Genomic DNA, 21,281 nt, shown 5'->3' with positions numbered 1-21,281 from the left:
CAGCAAGTAACGATCCAAAATCCAAAAAAGAAATAAAGAAAATAGTTCCATTTGCAGTAGCATCCATAATAATGAAATACCCAAGAAAAAATTTTTTATTTGTATTAATTTTTATTTTTTTGAAGATTTTATTTGCTCATGAGAGAGAGACACACAGGCAGAGGGAGAAGCGGGCTCCACGTAATGAGCCCAATGTGGGACTTGATCCTGGGACTCTGGGATCATGCCCTGAGCTGAAGGCAGTTGCTCAACTGCTGACCCACCCACTCAGGTATCCCTACCCAGGAAAAAATTTAACCATGTGTTGGAAAGACTTGTAAAAAATAGAATACACTGCTGAAGGAAATTAAAGAATGACTAAATAAATCAGAAGAAACTCCATGTTCATGGATCAGAAAATTCAGTATCATTAAGATGACAATAATTCCCAAAGAGATCTCTGGATTCAATACAATCCCTATTAAAATTCTAATGGCCCTTTTTACAGAAATGGATCATCCTAAAATTTATATGAAATTGCAAGTCATATAGCAAAGTAATATTGAAAAATAAGAAAGTTGGAGGAATCACACTTCCAGATTTCAAAGCTTAACTACAAAGCTTCAGCAACCAAAACACTTATAAACATGTATACCTATGGCCAATTGATTTTCAACAAGGGTACCAGTGTCATTCAGTGAGGGAAGGAATAGTCTGTTCGACAAGTGCTGGTGGGACAACTGGATATTCACATCTAGTATAAAGAAATATTAACTCAAAATAGACCAATGACTTAAGTAGAAGAGCTGGAACTAGAAAACGCTTAGAAGAAAATACAGATAATCATGATACTGGATTTTAAAATTTTTGATTTTGATTAATTTATTTTTTAAGTATGCTCCATGCCTAGTGTGGAGCCCAGTACGGGGCTTGAACTCACTACTGAGGATTAAGACCTGAGCTGAGATCAAGAGTTGGATGCTTCCTTAACCAACTGAGCCACTAGGTGCCCCATGACATTGGATTTTAGATGGAATCTTAGATATGACACCAAAAGCATGAATAACAGAAGAACATAAAGTGGACTTTTAAGAATTGAAAAACTTTTGTTTCTCAAGACACTATCAAGAAAGTGAAAGGACAAGCTACAGAATAGGAGGAAATATTTGCCAGTCATATATCTAACATGGGTCTAGTATTCAGAATATATAAGGAACTCTTACAATTCAACAACAAAATGACAACTTAAAAATGGGCAATGAATTTGAATAGACCTTTCTAAAGAAGGTGTACAAATGTACACCGACAGGTACATGAGAAAATGTTTGACATCAGTCGTTTTGGAAAATGCAAATCAAAGCTAAAGTGAGATGCCATATCATATGTTAAGTTGAGCATGATTTTTAAGACAGAAAATAGCAAGTCGACAAAAATGTGGAGAAGTTGGAACCTTCAGACAGTATTCACTATAGCCAAAAGATGGAAACAACCCAAATGTTCGTCAGCTGATGAATAGGTATGCTAAATATAGTACAGTTGACCCTTAAACAACATGGGGGTTAGGGGTGCCAACCCTGCATGCAGTAAAAAATCGACATACAACTTTTGACTTCCCTGAAGCTTAACTGCTAATAGCCTACTCTTGACCGGAAGCCTTACTGATAACATAAGCAATCAGCACGTTTTGTATATGTCTTATATAGTATTTTTCTAATAAAGTAGCTATGGAAAATAAAACTTTAATAAAATCATAAGAAAGACAAAATACATTTATTATAGGATACTGTATTTATAAGAAAAATATCTATATATAAGTGGACTCACAGTTCACACCCATGTTATTTAAGGATCAACTGTATATCCATTGAATGGAATATTACTTATTCATAGAAAAGGAATGAAATGTTGAAACCTGCTACAACATGGAAGTATCTTGAAAACATGCTAAGTGAAGGAAGCAAAACACAAAAGGTCACATATTGTATGATTTCATTTATATAAAGTATTCAGAATAGCTAAGTCCCTAGACAGAAAAAGATTGGTGGTCGGAATGGGCTGTAGGGCGGGAAGAACAGGGAGCAGCTGCTTCATGAATATGGTGGTGTACTTTGGGGTGATGAAAATGTCTCAGAACTAGTTAGGGCTTGTGGTCCCAGAACATTGTGAATGTACTAAATCCTGCTGAATCGTTCACTTTTAAATGATTGATTTTATGCTGTATGAACTGCATCTCAATTCTTAAAAATGAGCAAATGACTTGCATAGACATTTCTCCAAGGAACATATATAAATGGCCAGTCAACACAAAAAGCTGCCCAATATCTGTCAGTCTTTAGGGAAATGCAAATAAAAATCATGATGCTTACTCACTATTTCCCATCCACTAGGAGAGCTATAATTATTTTATTTTTTTAATTTTCATTGATTTTTAAAAAGATTTTATTTATTTATTCATGAGAGACACAGAGAGAGGCAGAAACACAGGCAGAGGGAGAAGCAGGCTCCCCACGGGGAGCCTGATGCGGAACTCAATCCCAGGTGCCCCTATAATTTTTTTTTTAAGTAGAATAACATGTTGCTGAGGCTGTGGAGAAAGTAGAACCATGACTCATTGCAGGTGAGAATGTACGCTGCTTCAGTTGCTGTGGAAAAGTTTGGTGATCGCTCAACAATTTATTTATAGAATTACCATATGACCTAGCAGTTCTACCCTGAGGGAAAATGAAAGACAATTGAAAACAAGTGTTCAACCAAAAACTTGTACTTGCGATGCTGATAGCACCGTTTTTCATAATAGCCAAAAAATGGAAACAGCCCATATGTTCATCAACTGATATATGGATGAAAAAAATGTAGTGTATCTATACATTGGGAATATCAGTCATAAAAAGGATTGACAAATACTAGAACATGGATGAATCCTGAATACATGCTAAGTTAAAGGGGCCTGATACAGAAGGCCATATAAGGTATGAAATATCCAGAATAGGCTAATCTGGAGAAACAAAAAGTAGAGTCGAGAGGCAAATTGATAGTATATTTGTTTGCTCATGCTGCCATAAAAAATAGCCACAGACTGGGTGGCTTACACAACAGAAATTTATTTTCTTATAGTTCTGGAAGCTGGAAGTGCAAGAGATGTTGGCAGGTTTGACTTCTTCTGAGGCATCTCTCCTTGACTTTCAGATGACTGGCCATTTTCTCTCTGTGTCCTCACGTGACCTTTCCTCTGTGTGTGCACATCCCTGGGTTCATTTTGCATGCCCAAATTCCCTCTTATTATAAGGGCATTGGTCAAGACTGGATTAGGGCCCAATCTAAAGGCCTCATTTTACTTTAATCTCCTTTTTAAAGAGCCTCTCTCCTAATATAGCCACGTTCTGTGGTCCTGGGCCGTAGGGTCTCAATATATGAATGGGAGGGGGGGCACAATTTAGACTATAACAGGGAATGACTGCTTAATAGGTATGGAGTTTCTGGGGTGATGAAAATGTTGAGGAACTAGATAGTGGTAATGGTTGTAACAATATTGTGCATGTACAAAAAGTCACTGGGTCACATGCTTTAAAATGGTTAGAGTGATGAATTTTAGGTTTTCTGTATTTTACCTCAATCTTAAAAAAATGAATAGAGCTAGAGATACCTTTGGATTAAAAGGTCTGTCATGTCATTATAGTCCTACAAGTAGGACTTGTAGGTTCTGCAAAAGTCCACTCTCTGTGATTCTATTCCGCGTTGTACTGGAAATCTTAGCCAGTGCAATAATGGAAGAAATAAAACGCAGGTACGTTGGAAAGGAGTAAGTAAATTAATCCCTACAGGTATAGGACATGGTTGTTTACATAGAAACCTCCAAGGAATCTACAAAGAAATTCCTAAAACCAGTAAGTGAATGATGTCAAAGGATAAAATGTGAACACGTAGAAGCAATCTCATTTCTACTTACTAGCAATATAAAATCAGAAACAAAATTTTAGCAGTACCATTTGTAATACTCCCCAAAATGAAACAGGGGTAAATTCATCAAAACATGTATCAAATCTATATGCTGAAAACCACAAAACATTGATGAAAGAAATGAAAGAAAACCTAATTAAATGTAAATATATAACATTTTCATGGATTTGAAGACTAAGGATTTCAGTTCTCAAAGTAATCTATAGATTTAGGATAAACACCTAGATCAGTGTAACAGAATAGAGTTCAAAAATAGACCCACACAAAGATGGCCAATTTATTTCACTTTATTTCTTTTAAGATTTTATGTTTTTATTCATGAGAGAGACCTAGGCAGAGGGAGAAGCAGGCTCCCTGCGGGGAGCCCCATGTGGGACTTGATCCCAGGACTCCAGGATCATGACCTGAGCCAAAGGCAGACACTCAACCACTGAGCCGCCCAGGCATCCCTGGGCAATTGATATTAGACAAAAACAAAACAAAACAAAACAAAAGCACTATACAGTGAAGAAAGGATAGCATCTTCAACAAATGGTGTTAGACAATTGACTACCATATACAAGATAATGTCAATCTGCACCTTATATCAAACTTCACATATAAAAATATCATGTCCAAAAAAATATATATCATGTCCAAATAGAAAACAAAATGAAAGTTTTAGAGGCTAATATAGGACAAAATCTGTATGTTGGGTTTGCTAATGAGTCATACATAGAACCAAAAGTATTTTCCATAAAAGAAAAATCTGATAGATTAGATTTCATCAAAATTAAAGACTTTGCTGAATGAAACATTAAGTTAATTCATTTATTTGAGAGAGACAGCGTAAGCTGAGGATGGGTGGGGGGGCAGGAAGGGCAGAGGGAGAGGGAGAAGCAGACTTCCCCACCCTGAGTGAAAGAAACTTTTAAGAAAATAAAAAGACTATCTATAAAATGAGTGATAATATCTGCAAATCACATATCTGACAGTAGATTTGTATCCAGAATATATAAAGAACTCTTCAAATTCAACAAAGAAGTGGGGTGCTTGTGTGGCTCAGTGGGCTAAGTGTGCTCTGCCTTTGCCTCATGTTGTGATCCCAGGGTCCTGGGATGGAGCCCCACAGCAGGCTCCCTGCTCAGTGGGGAATCTGCTTCTCCCTCTCCCCACTGCTTGTACTCTCTCTCTATATGTCTCTTTCTCAAATGAATAAATAATATCTTAAAAAAAAACTCAACAAAAAAAGCAAACAACTGAATTAAGAGACGGGCAAAAGACATGAACAGATAATTCAACAAGTATGTAAGGATAGCAAATAAGCACATGAAAAGATGGTAAACATCAGTAGCTGTTGGGAAAATGGAAATGGAAACCATGATGAGATACCCCTACATACCTAGTAGAGTCTCTAAAATATTTACAGAACCAAGTGCTGGCAAGGATGCCGAACTGGAACTCATAAAATGCTGGTGGAAATGCACAATTATATAGTGACTTTAGAAAACTTTGTGACTTAGCAGTCTTCTTGTTTGCCATAGAGCAATGAACACAATCTCACACACAACTTGTAAGCCTATGCTTATAGCAGCCTTATCATAACTGCCATAAAGTAGAAACAACCCAAATCTTTTTAAGAGGTGAGTAGGTCACCAAACTCTAAGACATCCATACAACAGAGAAGTATTCAACAACAAAAAGGAATGAACTTTTATTTTTTATTTTTTTAAATATTTTATTTATTCATGAGAGATAGAGAGGAGAGAGGCAGGGTCCATGCAGGGAACCTGATGTGGGACTTGATCTTGAGACTCTAGGATCACTCCCTGGACGGAAGGCAGACATTCTACCACTGAGCCACCCTGGCATCCCGGAATGAACTTTTAATAGAGGCCACAGCTTTTAAGAATTGCAGAAGCTGAGGGGAAGAAGCGAGTCTCAACTACCTGCTGTATGATTGCATTTATGTGATATTCTGGAAAAGACAAAATTTTACGGATACAGAATAAACCAGTGTTTGCTAGGCCTTATGGATGGGGGGAAGCAGGTGGGTATAAAGGGATACCGTGAGGGAATTTCTCAGAGTGGTCGATGGAAAATTCGGTATCCTTGTTAAAGTGGCTACTGGAGTCTATGTTAAAATCTTTTGAACTGTACTCCCTACACTTTTATTTTTTGTTTTTTGTTTTTATTAAAGATTTTATTTATTTATTCATGAGAGACACAGAGAGAGAGAGAGAGAGGCAGAGACACAGGCAGAGGGAGAAGCAGGCTCCATGCAGGGAGCCTGACGTGGGACTCGATCCCAGGACTCCAGGATCATGCCCGGGCTGAAGGCAGTGCTAAACCGCTGAGCCACCAGGGCAGCCCTCCCTACACTTCTGATGGTAGGACAAAAGAAAAAAAAAGATTGACAAGTTATAAGTCATTAGTACATGAGTTTTGTGACTGATTATTTGAAAACCTAAAGAAAATGGATGATTTCTTAGCAAAACAAACCAAAGTCGATCAAAAATATAGAAAACCTGTTTAGTGCAGTTATCAAAGCTGAGACCAAAAATGCTTCTAAATAAACTTGCACATTTTTCCAGACTATACAGAAAGGTTCAAAGCTCCCCAGTTTTTTTTCAGTGACTAGAATTATTTTAACACCAAAACCTGATGAGAGATAGCACAGGAAAAGAAAACTATTGACCAATATGACTTCTAGATGTGAAAACTCAGAATAAACTATCAACAAATCAAATATAATAGTGTTATTGGGGAATAATACACAATGACTAAGTTCAGTTTAACCCAGAAATACAAGATTCCTTCAGCTTCAAGAAATCTAAATGTATTGTGATTCATGGCATCAGTAGATCGCAGGAGAAGAGCTGTGGACGTTGGGAAGGTGTTGACAGAAGTCATTGCTGAGGGAAACTGTCAGGTGCTTGAGGTGCCTCCCCTCGTTTAATTCCCTCCCCCCCAGACCTGCCCCTGTGCTGATGAGGAACTGAACTCAGAGACTAAGGGCCACTCTTCATGTCAGGCAGTCACTTCTTACGGGCGGGCCCCTCCAGTGGGCCTTGCTATGTGTTAGCGGGAGTGCCCGTCTTACGTTGGGCAGCCCTGGTTGTACATTTGTATCCTTTGATTTTTCTTCTGTAGAATTGTTGAGGCTTTTACCTGCTGGTTTGCATGCCTTCTTTGTGTGTGCTGGCCATGTCGTCCTTTGTCAGGTGTGTTGCAAATAGTCACTCCCCCACCAACTTTGTTTATTGTGTCCTTTGTCAATCACTTTAAAATGAATGTTTTTTTACAGTGTTTTCATTTTATTTATGCCATTTATCTTTAAAAATTACCTTTCTTTTCCTCAAGACCACAAATAGAGCCTAAAGTATTTCCTTTTATCATTCTGGTTTTTACATCTACAACCTTACTTCACCTGGAGCTGTACTGAGTTAACCCCTTGTAGTCACATCACTAGTTGTCCCCATGTCCCCCTGATCTGTGACGACAGACTAACACAGAAACGGGCAGGGGCTGAGAGTGTGGGACCTTGAGCCAGCCAGCCTGGTTTGAGTCCTGAGGCACCTTTAACTGCATGTGTGACTTTGGTAGTGGAGACATTAATGTGTGGCTCACCTTGTAGCACTATCGTGAGGGGAGTTGAGGGTGAGTAGCCAGCCTGCCAGCACTCTCGCAGCCGTCTGGGGGTCTTCTCTGACCCCCTAGTTAACAGGTCAGGTGTGAAGAGAGCATATGGGATGTGGTGGGGAGCGGGGGAGCCACTGTGGCTTCCAAGTCCCATGTCCGAAAGTAGGGACCACTCCATCCTGTCCCTGGGCATAGTCTGCATCCCAGCCAGGGACAGGGCCCAAGAACGAGAAGTATATGCACTTGTGCCTGCGCTGTGGCTCCCAGTAGGCATCTATGTTCACTCGCAGCCCTCCTGAGCCAGAGGCACGATACCACCCAGGGCATCGTATCGGAAGCCAGGCGCACTCGTTCGGTCACACAGCTGGTCTACATTTATCAGGTTTCTAGAAAGCTAATCTAAGGTCAATTCCTCACCGTGAAGGAGAAAGGGTTTTGGTACTCCTATTTTCAAAATACTATTTCCAGAAGGAAGAGACAACATATGGCAGCAAAACCAACAAATATACACCATAGTACATTTCATTAAATTCAGACTTTTTGTTGCTTTTCTAAATAGGATTGTTTTTCCTTTTTCTATAATGAATTCTGGACAGTTATTCCTGTCATATAGATGCTATGTATTTTTCTGGGTAGATGATCATAATCTGCAAACAATCAAGAGTATTCTTATTTCATTGCTATGGACCTACATATAAAAGTTGAATAGCAGTTAAGTGGCAAATAACACTGTCTTTCTGACTGTAAAGGGGATACTTCTGATGTTCTACGAAGTATGGGTGATCTGACTGTGTGGTACACTTCTATTCCTTCATTAATTTAAGTTCCTTTCAAGTTTACTGAGAATTTTTAATCATGAACATGTCTAGTTTTATCATATGCCTGGTTGTCATTTCCTGAATTGATAATGTGGCTGTTTTCCCTTTTTTTTTTTAAGATTTTATTTATTTATTCATGACAGAGAGAGAGAAGCAGAGACACAGGCAGAGGGAGAAGCAGGCTCCATGAAGGGAGCCCGACATGGGACTTGATCCCGGGTCCCCAGGATCACACCCTGGGCCGAAGGCGTTGCTAAACCTCTGAGCCATCTGGGCTGCCCTGTTTTCCCTTTTCATTAGCAAACGTAATGATTTATGTTGATAACTTAAGATTTTTTTAAAAGATCTTATTTATTTATTCCTGAGACACACAGAGAGAGGCAGGGACATAGGCAGAGAGAGATGCAGGCTCCCCACAGGAAGCCCGATGTGGGGCTCGATCCCAGGACCCCAGGATCACGCCCTGAACCTGCCTCAGTGCTCGACCACTGAGCCACCCAGGTGTCCCTATTGAAAACTTTTTAAACAGTGAGATTTGGTTGCATTTGTTCTTTTAATACAAAGTAAATTATATTCACTAGTATTTGGCTTAAGAGGTTGCATCTGTGTCTGTAAGTAAGCTTGCTTTTGGTTTCAGGATTATTTTACTAAGCTATAAAATGAGTTGAATTTATTTTTTTTTCTAGAAAGACAATATATCATAATAAAGAAGAACATAGCTCTGTAGCCAGATGCTTTGGTTGGAATCCTAACTTCTTGACTTCTAACACTATATAAGTCACTTTCTCCTGTTTTTCAACCATCTATAAATGGAATCATACAATATATACTCTTTCATGTCTAGTTTCTTTCCATCAGTATATTTGTGAGGTTCATCCATGTTGTTACATAAAACAGTGGTTTAGTAATTCTCGTTGCTGTGTGAATAGTCCATTGTATAAGTTTACCAGTTTATTCATTCTATTGAGAGAGAGTTCCAGTTTTTAAAAGGCTCTTCTAAATCGTGCTGCTATGAATATCCTTTTAAAAAAGATTTATCTGAGAGAGAGCACAAGCAGGAGATGGGGAGAGGCAGGAGCAGACTCCCCACAGAGCAGAGAGCCTGATGTGGGGCTCCATCCCGGGACCCTGGGATCATGACCTGGGCTGAAGGCAGACGCTTAACCAACTGAGCCACCCAGGTGCCCTTGCTATGAATATTCTTGTCGTTGTGAACATAATGTACATTTGTTGGGTATTATTGTTGGGTACCTACCTAGGAATGGAATATGTGAGTATATGTGTGTATATGTTCGGCTTTAATAGATAATGCCAGCAGTTTTCCAAACTGTACCAATTTTCACTCCTAACAGCAATGTTGAAAACTTGCTTCTTCCTCATCCTTGCCAATACTTGGTACTATCTGTCTTGTTCATTTTTGCCTGGGGAGTGTATAGTGGCATTGCATTGTGGCTTTAATTTGCATTTTGTTGCTCACTAATCAAGTTGAAAACCTTTTCATACATTTTTTTAGGTCTAGCATTTTATTGCTATATGAATAGCGTCTTTCTTATACGTGGATATAGCCCTGTGTTCATAGCCCCAAAATTAAAGTCACATAATCTGGATATTTTTATTTAGTTTCATAACATATATGTAACAATTTAGTAGGTTGTATTAGTTAAAATTACCTTCAGTTGAGAACTAAGCAAAAACTCCCAAAATAGTACCTTAAGCAAAGTTACATTCTCCATCATGGAAAAGAAGTAAACAGGTAAATAGACAATAAATGGCTGTTATTAAGGGAAACAGGCATCTTCTATCTTGTTACTCCATTTTTACAAGATAGATGGTAAACTTTCAGACTTACCATGATATTCTAAACAGCAAATGGAAGGAAGTTTTTAAAAAGATCCCCCTCTTTTTAAGGAATCTTCCAGGTAGTACATACACCTTTTCCATGAAGATCTTATTAGCCAGCAAGTATACAGTCAAAACTAGCTGTAAGAGATGCTAAGAAATATTTGGGCTTAGAGTCAATGCACCCAGCTAAAAATTAGGGTTTTGTTTAGTAAGAAAGAGACTTAGGGGATATTTGGAGCAGTTTATTTTATACAGGATGTGTTGGAGAGAAATCAAGGAGTAAAAGTTGGCAATCCCTACTCCTACATAGATTCTCAAATGTATTGAGTAGTAAAGACTATAATGCAGCATTCAACATTGTGATAGGAAATTTAAAGGACCTAAGCATCCATCAAGGAAAAGGTCAACTTGGACAGAAACAGAAAATAAAGGAACAGAATAAACATCGAACGAATGAATGACTAAATAGTGCAAAGACTAAATGAACATTCTTTCATTTAATTTTCGATTAAGGACAGCTTAAATTCACACAATAATGTGAAGCAGTTACTTTGGCTTTTATTTGCTTATACTGATGGGTTTCACTTTGGGGGCTTAGTGCAAATATATATACTTGAGATATATGTATATATTACATATATAGTACATACATAATGCAAATATATTATATATATAGTCATTTGTATACCTTGCATTAATAAACATCCTTTTTTGAAGTTTAGACTGTCTTTGTCAAAAGCAATAAAAGGGGGATGTCCCCAGTTATCTTAGGGATATTGTAAACCATTAGTTAAAAAAGAAATAAATGTCCCTATCGTACCGTATCATAGGGAAGGTCCTCCCTTCCCTAAATAGAACATTCCCAAAGCTTATAGGTACTACGTATCTAGAGCTAAAGCCAACCCCCTACCATGCAGAAACAATGAAAAAAATCACTTTAAAAAGTACTCATTCATCTTTGTGAGATATCCATGAGGGAAGTAACTACTGGCATAAACTATAAATTACATGCAGAGTAACATCTGCAAAATGACAGCCTAGTAGAAAAACCCCAGGAACAGATGGCTTCACAGGTAAATTCTACCAAACATTCAAAGGCGAATTAATACCAATTCTTCTTAAACCCTTTTAAAACAGAAGAGGAAACACTTCAAACTCATTCTGTGAGACCAGCATTACCCTGATACCAAAGCCACATAAAGTTACCACAAGAAAAGAATACTCCAGGTGAATATCCCTAATGAACAGGGATATAAAAATCTTTAATAAAATATCAGCAAACTGAATTCAACAGCACATTAAAAAGATGATATACCATTAACAAGTATACAAATGTGATTATCCCTGGGATATAAGGATGTTTCAACATAGGTAAATAAATCAATTTGATTTACCATATTAACAGAATGAAAGATAGAAACCATATGATCACCTCAGTTGATGCAGAAAAAGCATAAAAACTCAACAAAATAGGTATAGAAAGAACTTACCTTAATGCAGCAAAAGCCAGACATGAAAAACCCATGTTTTTCATGGGTTTTAATACTATAATAAATGGGAGAAAAATTCAAAGCTTTCCCTCTAAGATCTAGTACAAGGCAAAGATACCCACTATTGCCACTTCTGTTCAATATAGTACTGGAAGTCTTAGAGCAATAATACAAGAAAAAGAAATAAAAGGCATCCGTATCAGAAGTAAAATTTATCAGATGACATGATTGCATAGGTAGAAAACCCTAAAAAGAACAACAAAAATCTTAGAACTGATAAATTCAGTAAATTAGCAGAATACAAAACAAATATGTAAACATCAGTTGAGTTTCTATACACAACAAACTATCCAAATAGGTAATCAAGAATACAGTGGTGGGACACCTGGGTGGCTCCGTGGGTGATCATCTGCCTTGGGCTCAGGGCGTGACCCTGGGATCCTTGGATCAAGTCCTACATTGGGCTCCTCGCAGGGAGCCTGCTTCTCCCTCTGCCTGTGTCTCTGCCTCTCTCTCGCATCTCTCATGAATAAATAAATAAATAAATAAATAAATAAATAAATAAGATCTTTTAAAAATATGATTGCATTCACAATAGAAATAAGTATGAAAAAAAAAGAAATAAGTATGAAATGCTTAAGGATAAACTTTACCAAAGTCAAAGACTTGTACACAGAAAAGTGTAAAATATTGATGAAGGAAATTAAGGAAGAGACAGATAAATGGAAAGACATGCTATGCTCATGGGTTGGAAGAATTAATATTGTTAAATGTCCATACTACTAAAACTGATCTAAAGAGTCAATGTATTCTAAAGTGTTCTCTCTTAAAATCCCAATGGAGTTTTTAAAAATGTATTTATTGATTCGAGAGAGGTAGGAGAGGAATACAAGAAGACTCTCCGTTGAGCAGGGATCCCAGTGTGGGGCTCGATCTCAAGATCCTGAGATCATTACCTGAACCAAAATCAAGAGCTGGATGCTTAACCAACTGAGCCACCCAGGTGCCCCTGCCAAAAGCATTTTTTATATTAATAGAAAAAAACAATCCTAAAATTCATATGGACTCACAAAAGATCCCAATTAGCTAAAGCAATCTTGAGCAAGAATGAAGATGGAGGCATCCCAGTTACTGGTTTCTAAATATATTACAAAGCTACTGTAGTCAAAAAGTGTGATACTGGCATAAAAAATTGACATCTAGACCAATGGAATGGAATCAAAGGCCCAGAAATAAATCCACAAATATAGCATTGACTGATCTTCAACGTGACTGCCAAGGATGCACAATAAAATGAAGAAATGAATACCTACAAATGGCCAATAGGTATTTGAAAAGGTGCTCAACGTCAGTAATCACCAGAAGTGCATAAATACATGCACAATGAATATCACTATGCCTTAATGTAAAAGGAAATCTTGCCATTTGCAACAACATGGATGAACCTGGAAGACCTTATGTGTAATCTAAGTCAAACTCAAAACCAGAGAGTAGAATGGTGGTTGCCAGGGGCTGAGAGGTAGGGGAATTAGGGACATGTTGGTCAAATAGTACAAAGCTTCATTCAGGCAAAATGAATAAATTCTGGAGAGCTAATGTACAGCAAAGTGACTATAGTTAACAATACTGCATTGCATATTTGAAATTTGATAAGAGAATAACTCGTAAGTGTTCTCATCCCACCCACAGTCATACCTCAATAAAGTTATTAATTGAAGTACAAAGTACTGATTTTCTCTGAACTTTGGAATGATTTAATAGAAGCATTTTAAGTATTAAGAACAAATTTATTTTTCGAGGATGGTGAATATTAGTGGTCTGAAAAATCCATTTGGGAGTGCATTGGTGGAGGAAAACCTTTTTAGCTGGAAGTTTACCCTCCATGTTAGTTCCACCAGAGTTTCAGACTGTGTCGTGTTCTCAACAAATGGCACTAATCCTATAAAGGAATGCTACTATGATGGAAGAAGAGAGAAGAAGAATTGAATTCTCAGTAGAGCCAATCACTAGTGCTTTGAAAGGTCTTGAAGTATCTTTCAGAAATTCAAATCTGTGGAAATAAAGTGGCTCATCCAAAACCATGTGGCTGGGCAAGTGCAGGCCCAATGCTTACTATGTGTCTCCTTTTAAGAACGTCAGGGCCCAGGGGTCCCAGTGTGGCCCCATTAGTTAAGTGTCTGACTCTTGGTTTTGGCTCAGGTTGTGATCTCATGGTTGGGGGATTGAGCCCCGCATGGGCTCCACACTCTGCACAGAGTCTGTTTAAGGTTCTCTCTCCCTCCTACCACCCCCCACATGAATAAATAAACCTTTAAAAAATGTCAGAACCCAAATCTGTTTAACCTAAGAAAGCACTGACAAAATCATCACTGGAAGCAATGCTTCTGCATTCATAGAAATAGATTTTGACTGAGCTGGAAACATGATCCTTGTCTTCCTCTGTAGTTTGAATTCCTTAGCCTTAGCTTTATTTTACTGGGATTTAAAGTCTTGCTTCTGACTATTGGGTTACAAATCATCTAGAAGCTACATATAAATCGGCCATAGAGCTAGAATGTCATCACACATAAAATAATGGAGAGACAGACCCATGAACAATGAAAATCATGGTACCCACTGAGTGTTCTGGTTTTTATTTTAACCATCTTAATTCTTCAGAACTTATTTTAGCTGCACATTGCTATTTTTTTCTTGCTTGTTTGTTTGTTTTTTAAACAGCTTTATTTAGTCATAATTGATATACAAAGAACTACACATATTCATACGATTTGATGACTTTGAACAGATGCAAATAGATGTGATACGATCAGCACAGTCCAGGTAATAGACATTTGCAATACCTCCAGAGTTTCCTTGTGTCCTTTGTGGGTCTTTTGTTTGATTTATTTTATTTTGTTTTTTTGCGGTAAGAAGAGAACATGAGACCTACCCTCTTAAATTTTAAAATTTTTTTTAAATTTTGAAATACACTAAACCTTACCGTTACCTCTAGGCACTGTGTTGTACAGCAGACATTTATTTATTTATTTATTTACTTACTTACTTACTTATTTTTTATTTTATTTATTTATATTTTATTTTATTTTATTTTATTTTATTTTATTTTATTTTATTTTATTTTATTTTATTTTTTTATACAGTAGACCTTTAGAATTTATGTAGCATAACCGAAGCTTCATGCCTGTTGAATGGCAGCCCCTTTTATACCCATCCCCGTCCCCTGGCAGCCACCACTGTACCCTCTGTTTCTATGGGTTTCGCTATTTTAGATGCCTCGTTCAAGTGAAATCATGCGGTGTGTGTGTCAGTTATGGTGATTGATAGTTTCCTAGAAAGTTATCCATTTCATCTGTTTTCCAGTGTTTGGAATTGAGGATATATGTATCTAAAGATTGTTTTAAAATTCCATTTTAAAAATCTGTTTCATTTTCTTTGTGGCATTTATCAGTAATGTAGATTAGTTATTTGTTTATTATTTACAGTCTCTTCCCCCCCTGCATTGGATTGTTGTCTCCATGATTGTGGGGGCCCTGTCTGTCTTGTTCACTGGCACCTACAGCAAGGCCTTGCCACATCGTAGCCATTCAGTAAATATTTCTTGAGCAGATAATTGTAAGATCTCTTTCTTTAAATATGTTCCCTTTGGGATCTCTGGGTGGTTCAGTGGTTTAGTGCCACCTTCAGCCCAGGGCATGATCCTGGAGACCCGGGATCAAGTACCATGTCAGAGTCCCTGCATGGAGCCTGCTTCTCCCTCTTCCTGTGTCTCTGTCTCTCTCTCTCTGTGGCTCTCATGAATAAATAAATAAAATCTTTAAAAATAAATAAATAAATAAATAAATAATAAATAAATAAATAAATAAATAATAAATAAATTCGTTCCCTTTTCTGTTGCTACTGCTGTTTACTTGTGTTTTCTCATTTTTCTTGATTCTGTTGCCAGAGGCTTATCTATTTTGTTGGCTTTTTTCAAGGCACCAGCTTTAAGTTCTCTACATCAATCAACTTTCTTAGCTTTAAGAAAAAAAATCCTGCTTTTTTCTTTATTGATTTCTTCCTTCTGTTTGCTGTATATTTTATAGTTGCTGTGTTGTTCTGTTGTCTTCTAAATTCTTGAGTTGAGGGGCACCTGGGTGTCTCAGCAGTTGAGTGTCTGCCTTCAGCTCAAGTCATGATCTCAGGGTCCTGGAATCGAATCCTGCATCGGGCTCCCTGCTCAGTGGGGAGTCTGCTTGTTCTCCCTCTGTCTCTGCCCTTGCCCCTGCTCATGCTCACTCGCTTGCTTGCTGTCTCTCTCTCCACCTGCCCCCTCTGTCTCTCTCAGGTAAATAAATAAAATCTTTTAAAAAAATTAATGAGCTGCAAACTAAATTTATTCTCTGTCTCCCTTGTTTTCTGATGAATACTTTTAATGCTGTAAATTTTCCTCTTCACTTTTGTTTCATTCCATAGGTTCCAATGGCTTTTGTTTGTTTGTTTTTTTACTTCTGATTTGTGTTTTCAGTTTTTCTTTTCTCTTCAACCCAAGAGTTATTTAGAAATGCATTTAAAAATTTCCAGATTTGTAGATCTGGGAGGGGGTGGATTTTATTTATTTATTTGCTCATTTAGCTGTTATATTAGTTATTTATTTTTTAATTATTTTTTAGAGAGAGAGTGTGGGGTGGGGGGAGGCAAAGGGAGAGGGAGAGAGAATTTTATGCAGGCTCCACTCCCAGTGCAGACTGCACTGCAGGGCTCGATCTCACAACCTGAGATCATGACCCAAGCTGAAATCAAGAGTTGGACACCAACTGAGCCACCCAGGTGCCCCATAATTTTCAATCCATTATAGTAACTGTGGCCTGTGTGATACTGGCTTTATGGAAATTTTTGGGTATTTCCTTTGTCACCTAGAAAAGAGGTCCACAGACTCCACCCTGCAGGCCATAAGGGCCTGGTGCCTATTTTGGAAATGATGTTTGAGTGGAACAGAGGTACTCTCATTTGTTTTACCTACGACTACTTTCCAGTTACAACTGCACAGCTGAGTGGTTGTGACGGAGACCCTGTGGACCACACAGTTTGACCTATTTACTATCTGAACATTTCACAAAAAGTTTGCTGACCCCTGACTTAAAACATGGTCCATTTTTGTGACTTTTTCATATGGATCGAAAAATAAGTATATTGTCTTTTGGATAAAAGTCCCTTTATCCTTATTAGAATAAACTTGTATTATAGTGAGCCTTATATCCTTCCTCATAGTCTGTAGTTTTAATCATACATACCTGAGAGATGTATATAAACCTCCCATCCACGTCTATATCTTAGAGTTAGTTTTATATGTCTTGAAGCTGCATTGTTACTGTATAAAGAGTTTACAAAGGTTCATAACTATTATATTGTCCTATTGTGTTTTCCTTCATGAAATATGAGTAGCCTTCTTTGCCCATTTACACATTAATGTATGTATGCCTTAAAAAATCTAAAGAAAAAAAATCCCTAAAGAATATAAAGAATATTATTGTTCCTGTCAGATTTAGGTTGAACTGTGCATATTAGGAAAAAAATCTATAATAAATAGCAGTCGAAACAAGAAAGATTCTTCTTTCTTGGGTAGAAGTCTGGAGATGATAGGTATCCCAGGCCTCTGTGATGTCATCAGGGACCCAGGCTCCTCTCTTCTGCTTCACCATCTTGGTATATGGTTTCCGTCCTAAGGTCCCCTCATGGTCCACGAGACTTCTGGAGTTCCAGCCAGCACATCTCCATTGAGGGCCAGAAGGAAGAGGAAAGGTAGGAGGGCAAAAGTGGCCCGTCCTAGCTCAGCCGATTTCTAATCAATGACCTCAGAAATCTCAGCAAACAATTCCATTTCCATCTCACTGGCAGAACTTAGTGAAGCAGCCACACCTAAGCAGGGAGGCCTGTCAGGTAGCTCTGCCTCGGCTAAAAATTGGCGTTCTGTGACCAAGGGGGAAGGTGAGCCTGGACATTGGACTAGTCAGCCAGCGGTGCCCGCCACTGCCTGTTGCATGTTGCCGTTTGTCTTAGTAGCCTTTTCCTCGTATGACTTTCCATTCCTTCATTGTCAGCCTCCCTCCGTTATTTTGTTTTGGGTATGTCTCCTGTCAATAGAGTATTGCAAGATCCTGAGTTACTTGGACAATCAGAATATCTGTCTTACTAGGTGAGTGTGATGCATTCATCATCAGTGCTGTGATACGTGGCAGTGTTCCTGTAATTATCTTTTTTGTCTTCTGTTTGCCATGCTTTCTGTTTAATTCGTTTAACTTTTCCTGCCATTTGTTACACTGAATTTTCTGGTTTCTGTTTTAGAAGTTGTATGTACTGTTTTGACTCTTAGTTAAGACTCTTAGTGTCTTTTAACGTTGCTTTACTTTTTTTAGAAGATTTTATTTATTTATCAGAGAGAGCGTGAGAGTGAGAGAGCATGAGCAAGGGGAAGGACAGAGGGAGTGGGAGAAGCAGACTGCCTGCTGAGTGGGGAGCCTCATGCAGGGCTCGATCCCAGGACCCTGGCATCATGACCCAAGCCAAAGGCAGATGCTTAACCAACTGAACCACTCAAGAGCCCCTTGACATTGTTTTGAAATAATTTCAGATTTACAGAAAACTTGCAAGAATAGTACAAAGGATTCCTGTGTACCCCAGATTCCTCACATGTCGACATTTTATATTTCCATTATCATTTTTTTTGTTACACGTATGAATAGTGTTTCCTGAACCATTTGAGAGTAAGTTACACACATCATGCCCCTTCAATGGACGTTTCCTAAAGAATAGGTGCATTCTTTTACATAAAAACAATGAAAGAGTGAATTTCAGGGCATTAAAATTCATACATGACTATTACCTAATCCATATAGAGTACTCAGATTTTACCAGTTTTCCTACTACCATCCCTCATAGCAGAAAAAAGAAAGACTTTATTTTAGTCCTGGATGCAGGTTTACAGGTTGCATGTAATTAGTCTCCTTTGATCTTCTGTGAACATAGTATTTTTACACACTGTAGGCCAGTTATTTTGGAAAATGTCCCTCATCTTGGATTTGTTTGCATTTTCCACAATGAGATGCAGATTATACCATAAAAATACCACAAAAGTGATATATTCTCAGTGATCTGAATCAGAAGGCACATGGTATCACTTTGTCCTGCTACTGGTGGTTTCAAGTTTGACCAGATGAGTAAGCTAGTTTCTGTGAGGTTTTCCACGATTCTTCCCTTTGAAATCAGTTAAGTGTATTTTGCGGGGTTTTAGCATGCATCAATGATTCTTTCCTAAATTGTTTTCCTAAAATGATCATCAAAGGCAAGGTTCTAATTCCATCATTCCTTTTACATTTACCACCTTCATCTTGTTCTTTCCTGGATTCAGCTCTAGATTCAGCATTTCTCCAAGGAGCCCTGGTTCGCTTTAATTTTTAAACAGTTTTATTGAGGTATAATTGACATACAATAAACCACACATGTTTAAAGTATATAGTTTGATAAGTTTTGACATATACTACATGTACATACCTGTACATACCGTCACCACAATCAAGATAATGAAAATATCCATCACCCTCTTATCACTCCCTGTCCCTCCTGCAACCCCAGAAACCCTGATCTACAGTCACTATAGTCTGAATTTTTTTTTTGGGGGGGGAAATATACGTATATATAGAATATGTACTTTTTGTTCACATTTCATAAACCAGAATTATTTTTGAGATTCATGCATGTTATAGCATGTATCGATAGTTTACAATACTGAATCGTATAAATATTATCACAGTTTGTTTATCCATTTGCCTGTTGATAGACATTTGAGTTATTTGCAGTGTTGATTCATTAAAAATAAAGCTACTCTGAACCTCCGTGTACAAGTCTTTGTGTGAATATTCACTTTTTAAGAAATTCCTGTTTTCCAAAATAGTCTGCTGCGACTTTTGATTGGGAGTCTATTGAATATGGATCATTTAGGGGAAAACTGACATCTTAATGATATTGGGTGTTCCAATCTATGAACATGTTATATCTCTCCATTTATTTAGATCTTTAATTTGCTCAATAATTGTACATTTCTGCATACAAGTCTTGCATATCTTTTGTCAGATTGATCCCTACACATTTCATATTTTTATCCTATTGTAAATCTTTTTGTTTTAATCTCACTTCCTGTTGTTCATTGCTAGTATATAAAGATACACTTGATTTTTGTACGTTGAGTTTGTAGCCTACCTTTCTAAATTCACTTTTTAATTTTAGTACCTTTTTTAAAGAGTCCATTGGATTACCCACATAGGTTGTCATCTGTGACTAAAGCAGTTTAACTTCTTTGTTTTAATCTGGATGCCTTCTGTTTGTTTTTCTGACCTTGCTGCACTCATTGGAATGAACTACTGAATACAACTGGTGAGAGCAGTCCTGGTACCTCTTTTCCTGATCTTGGGGGAATCATTTGGTCTTTTACTATGGAGTATGATGTTACCTGAAGAGTTTTTCCCTTATTGATTTGAGGAAATTTCCTTCTATTTCTAGTTTGCTGAGCATTCTCTTTTTCGTCAGTAATAAATGTTGCATTTTATCAAATGCTTATTTGTATCTACCGAGATGATCCTATAGTGCTTTTCTTTTTTAGTCTGTTAATATTGATGAATTACATTGATTGATTTGTGATTGCTAAACCAGCCTTGCATTCCTGGAATAAACCCAATCAGTCATGATGAATTATGTCTTATGGACTGCTAGATTTGATTTGCTCAAATTTTGTTAAGAGTTGTTTCACTTATCTACATGAAGCATATGAATTTGTACTTTTCTTGTTAAGTCTTTCTCTGGCTTTGCTAACAGAAATGCTGGCTTCAGAAAACAAGTTTGACAGTATTGCCTCTTTTTTGATTTAATGGGAGAGTTTTTGTAGATTTGATAGTCTTTCTTCCTTAAGTATTTAGTAGAATTCACCAGTCAAGCCTCCTGAGCCTGGAGACTTCATTGTGGAAAGCTTCTCAAATGCCAGTTTGATTTATTTAATAGATAGAGGGCTATTCAGGCTATATATTTCTTCTTGAGTGAGCTTTGGTAATTTGTGTCTTTCAAAGGACTTAATCATTTCACTTAAGTAGTTGAATTTATTGGCATAAAGTTGTTAGGATACTATCTTTTATTGTTTATTATCTGTGGAATCATTGTAGTGTCATCTCTCTCATTACTGTATTGGTAATTTGTTTCTCTTTTCTGATAAGTCTGGCTAGAAGTGTAATTTTATGAATATCTCCAAAAAATCCTTTTTTTCCATTGGTTTTATCTATTTGTTGAGCTGTGTACTGTTCCATTTATGTCAACTCTGATAAATAGTATTTCCTTCTCTTTGCTTACTTTGAGCTTCACTTGGCCTTTTTTCTTTTTTTTTTCTTCTATTTGTTTTAAGGTGGATGGAAGCTGAATTCATTCATTTGAGATCTATTTTCTTTTTTTATATAAATTAATGTTAATTTCCAAGTACTCCTTTAGTTGTATCTCATGAATCTTGCTGTGATTCTCATTTTTATGCAGTCAAAATAATTTGTAATTTTCCTTTTGA

At 37.4% G+C, this 21,281-nt stretch overlaps 1 protein-coding gene across 1 annotated transcript in view; it reads left to right on the top strand.

Annotated features, from left to right (window-relative positions):
* The window catches only part of BRCC3 (BRCA1/BRCA2-containing complex subunit 3), a 62,438-nt gene that overhangs the window by 26,791 nt on the left and 14,366 nt on the right, over positions 1 to 21,281 (top strand). Inside the window, exon 8 of the mRNA XM_077889404.1 lies at positions 17,411 to 17,485. Coding sequence (XP_077745530.1) covers positions 17,411 to 17,485 — 75 coding nt within the window. The remainder of the gene's footprint in view (positions 1 to 17,410; positions 17,486 to 21,281) is intronic.

Source organism: Canis aureus, chromosome X, assembly GCF_053574225.1.
Source record: "Canis aureus isolate CA01 chromosome X, VMU_Caureus_v.1.0, whole genome shotgun sequence".
Taxonomy (NCBI): Eukaryota; Metazoa; Chordata; class Mammalia; order Carnivora; family Canidae; genus Canis; species Canis aureus.
Note: the sequence above shows the minus strand (reverse complement) of the source record. Positions and strands in the feature narration are given on the sequence as shown.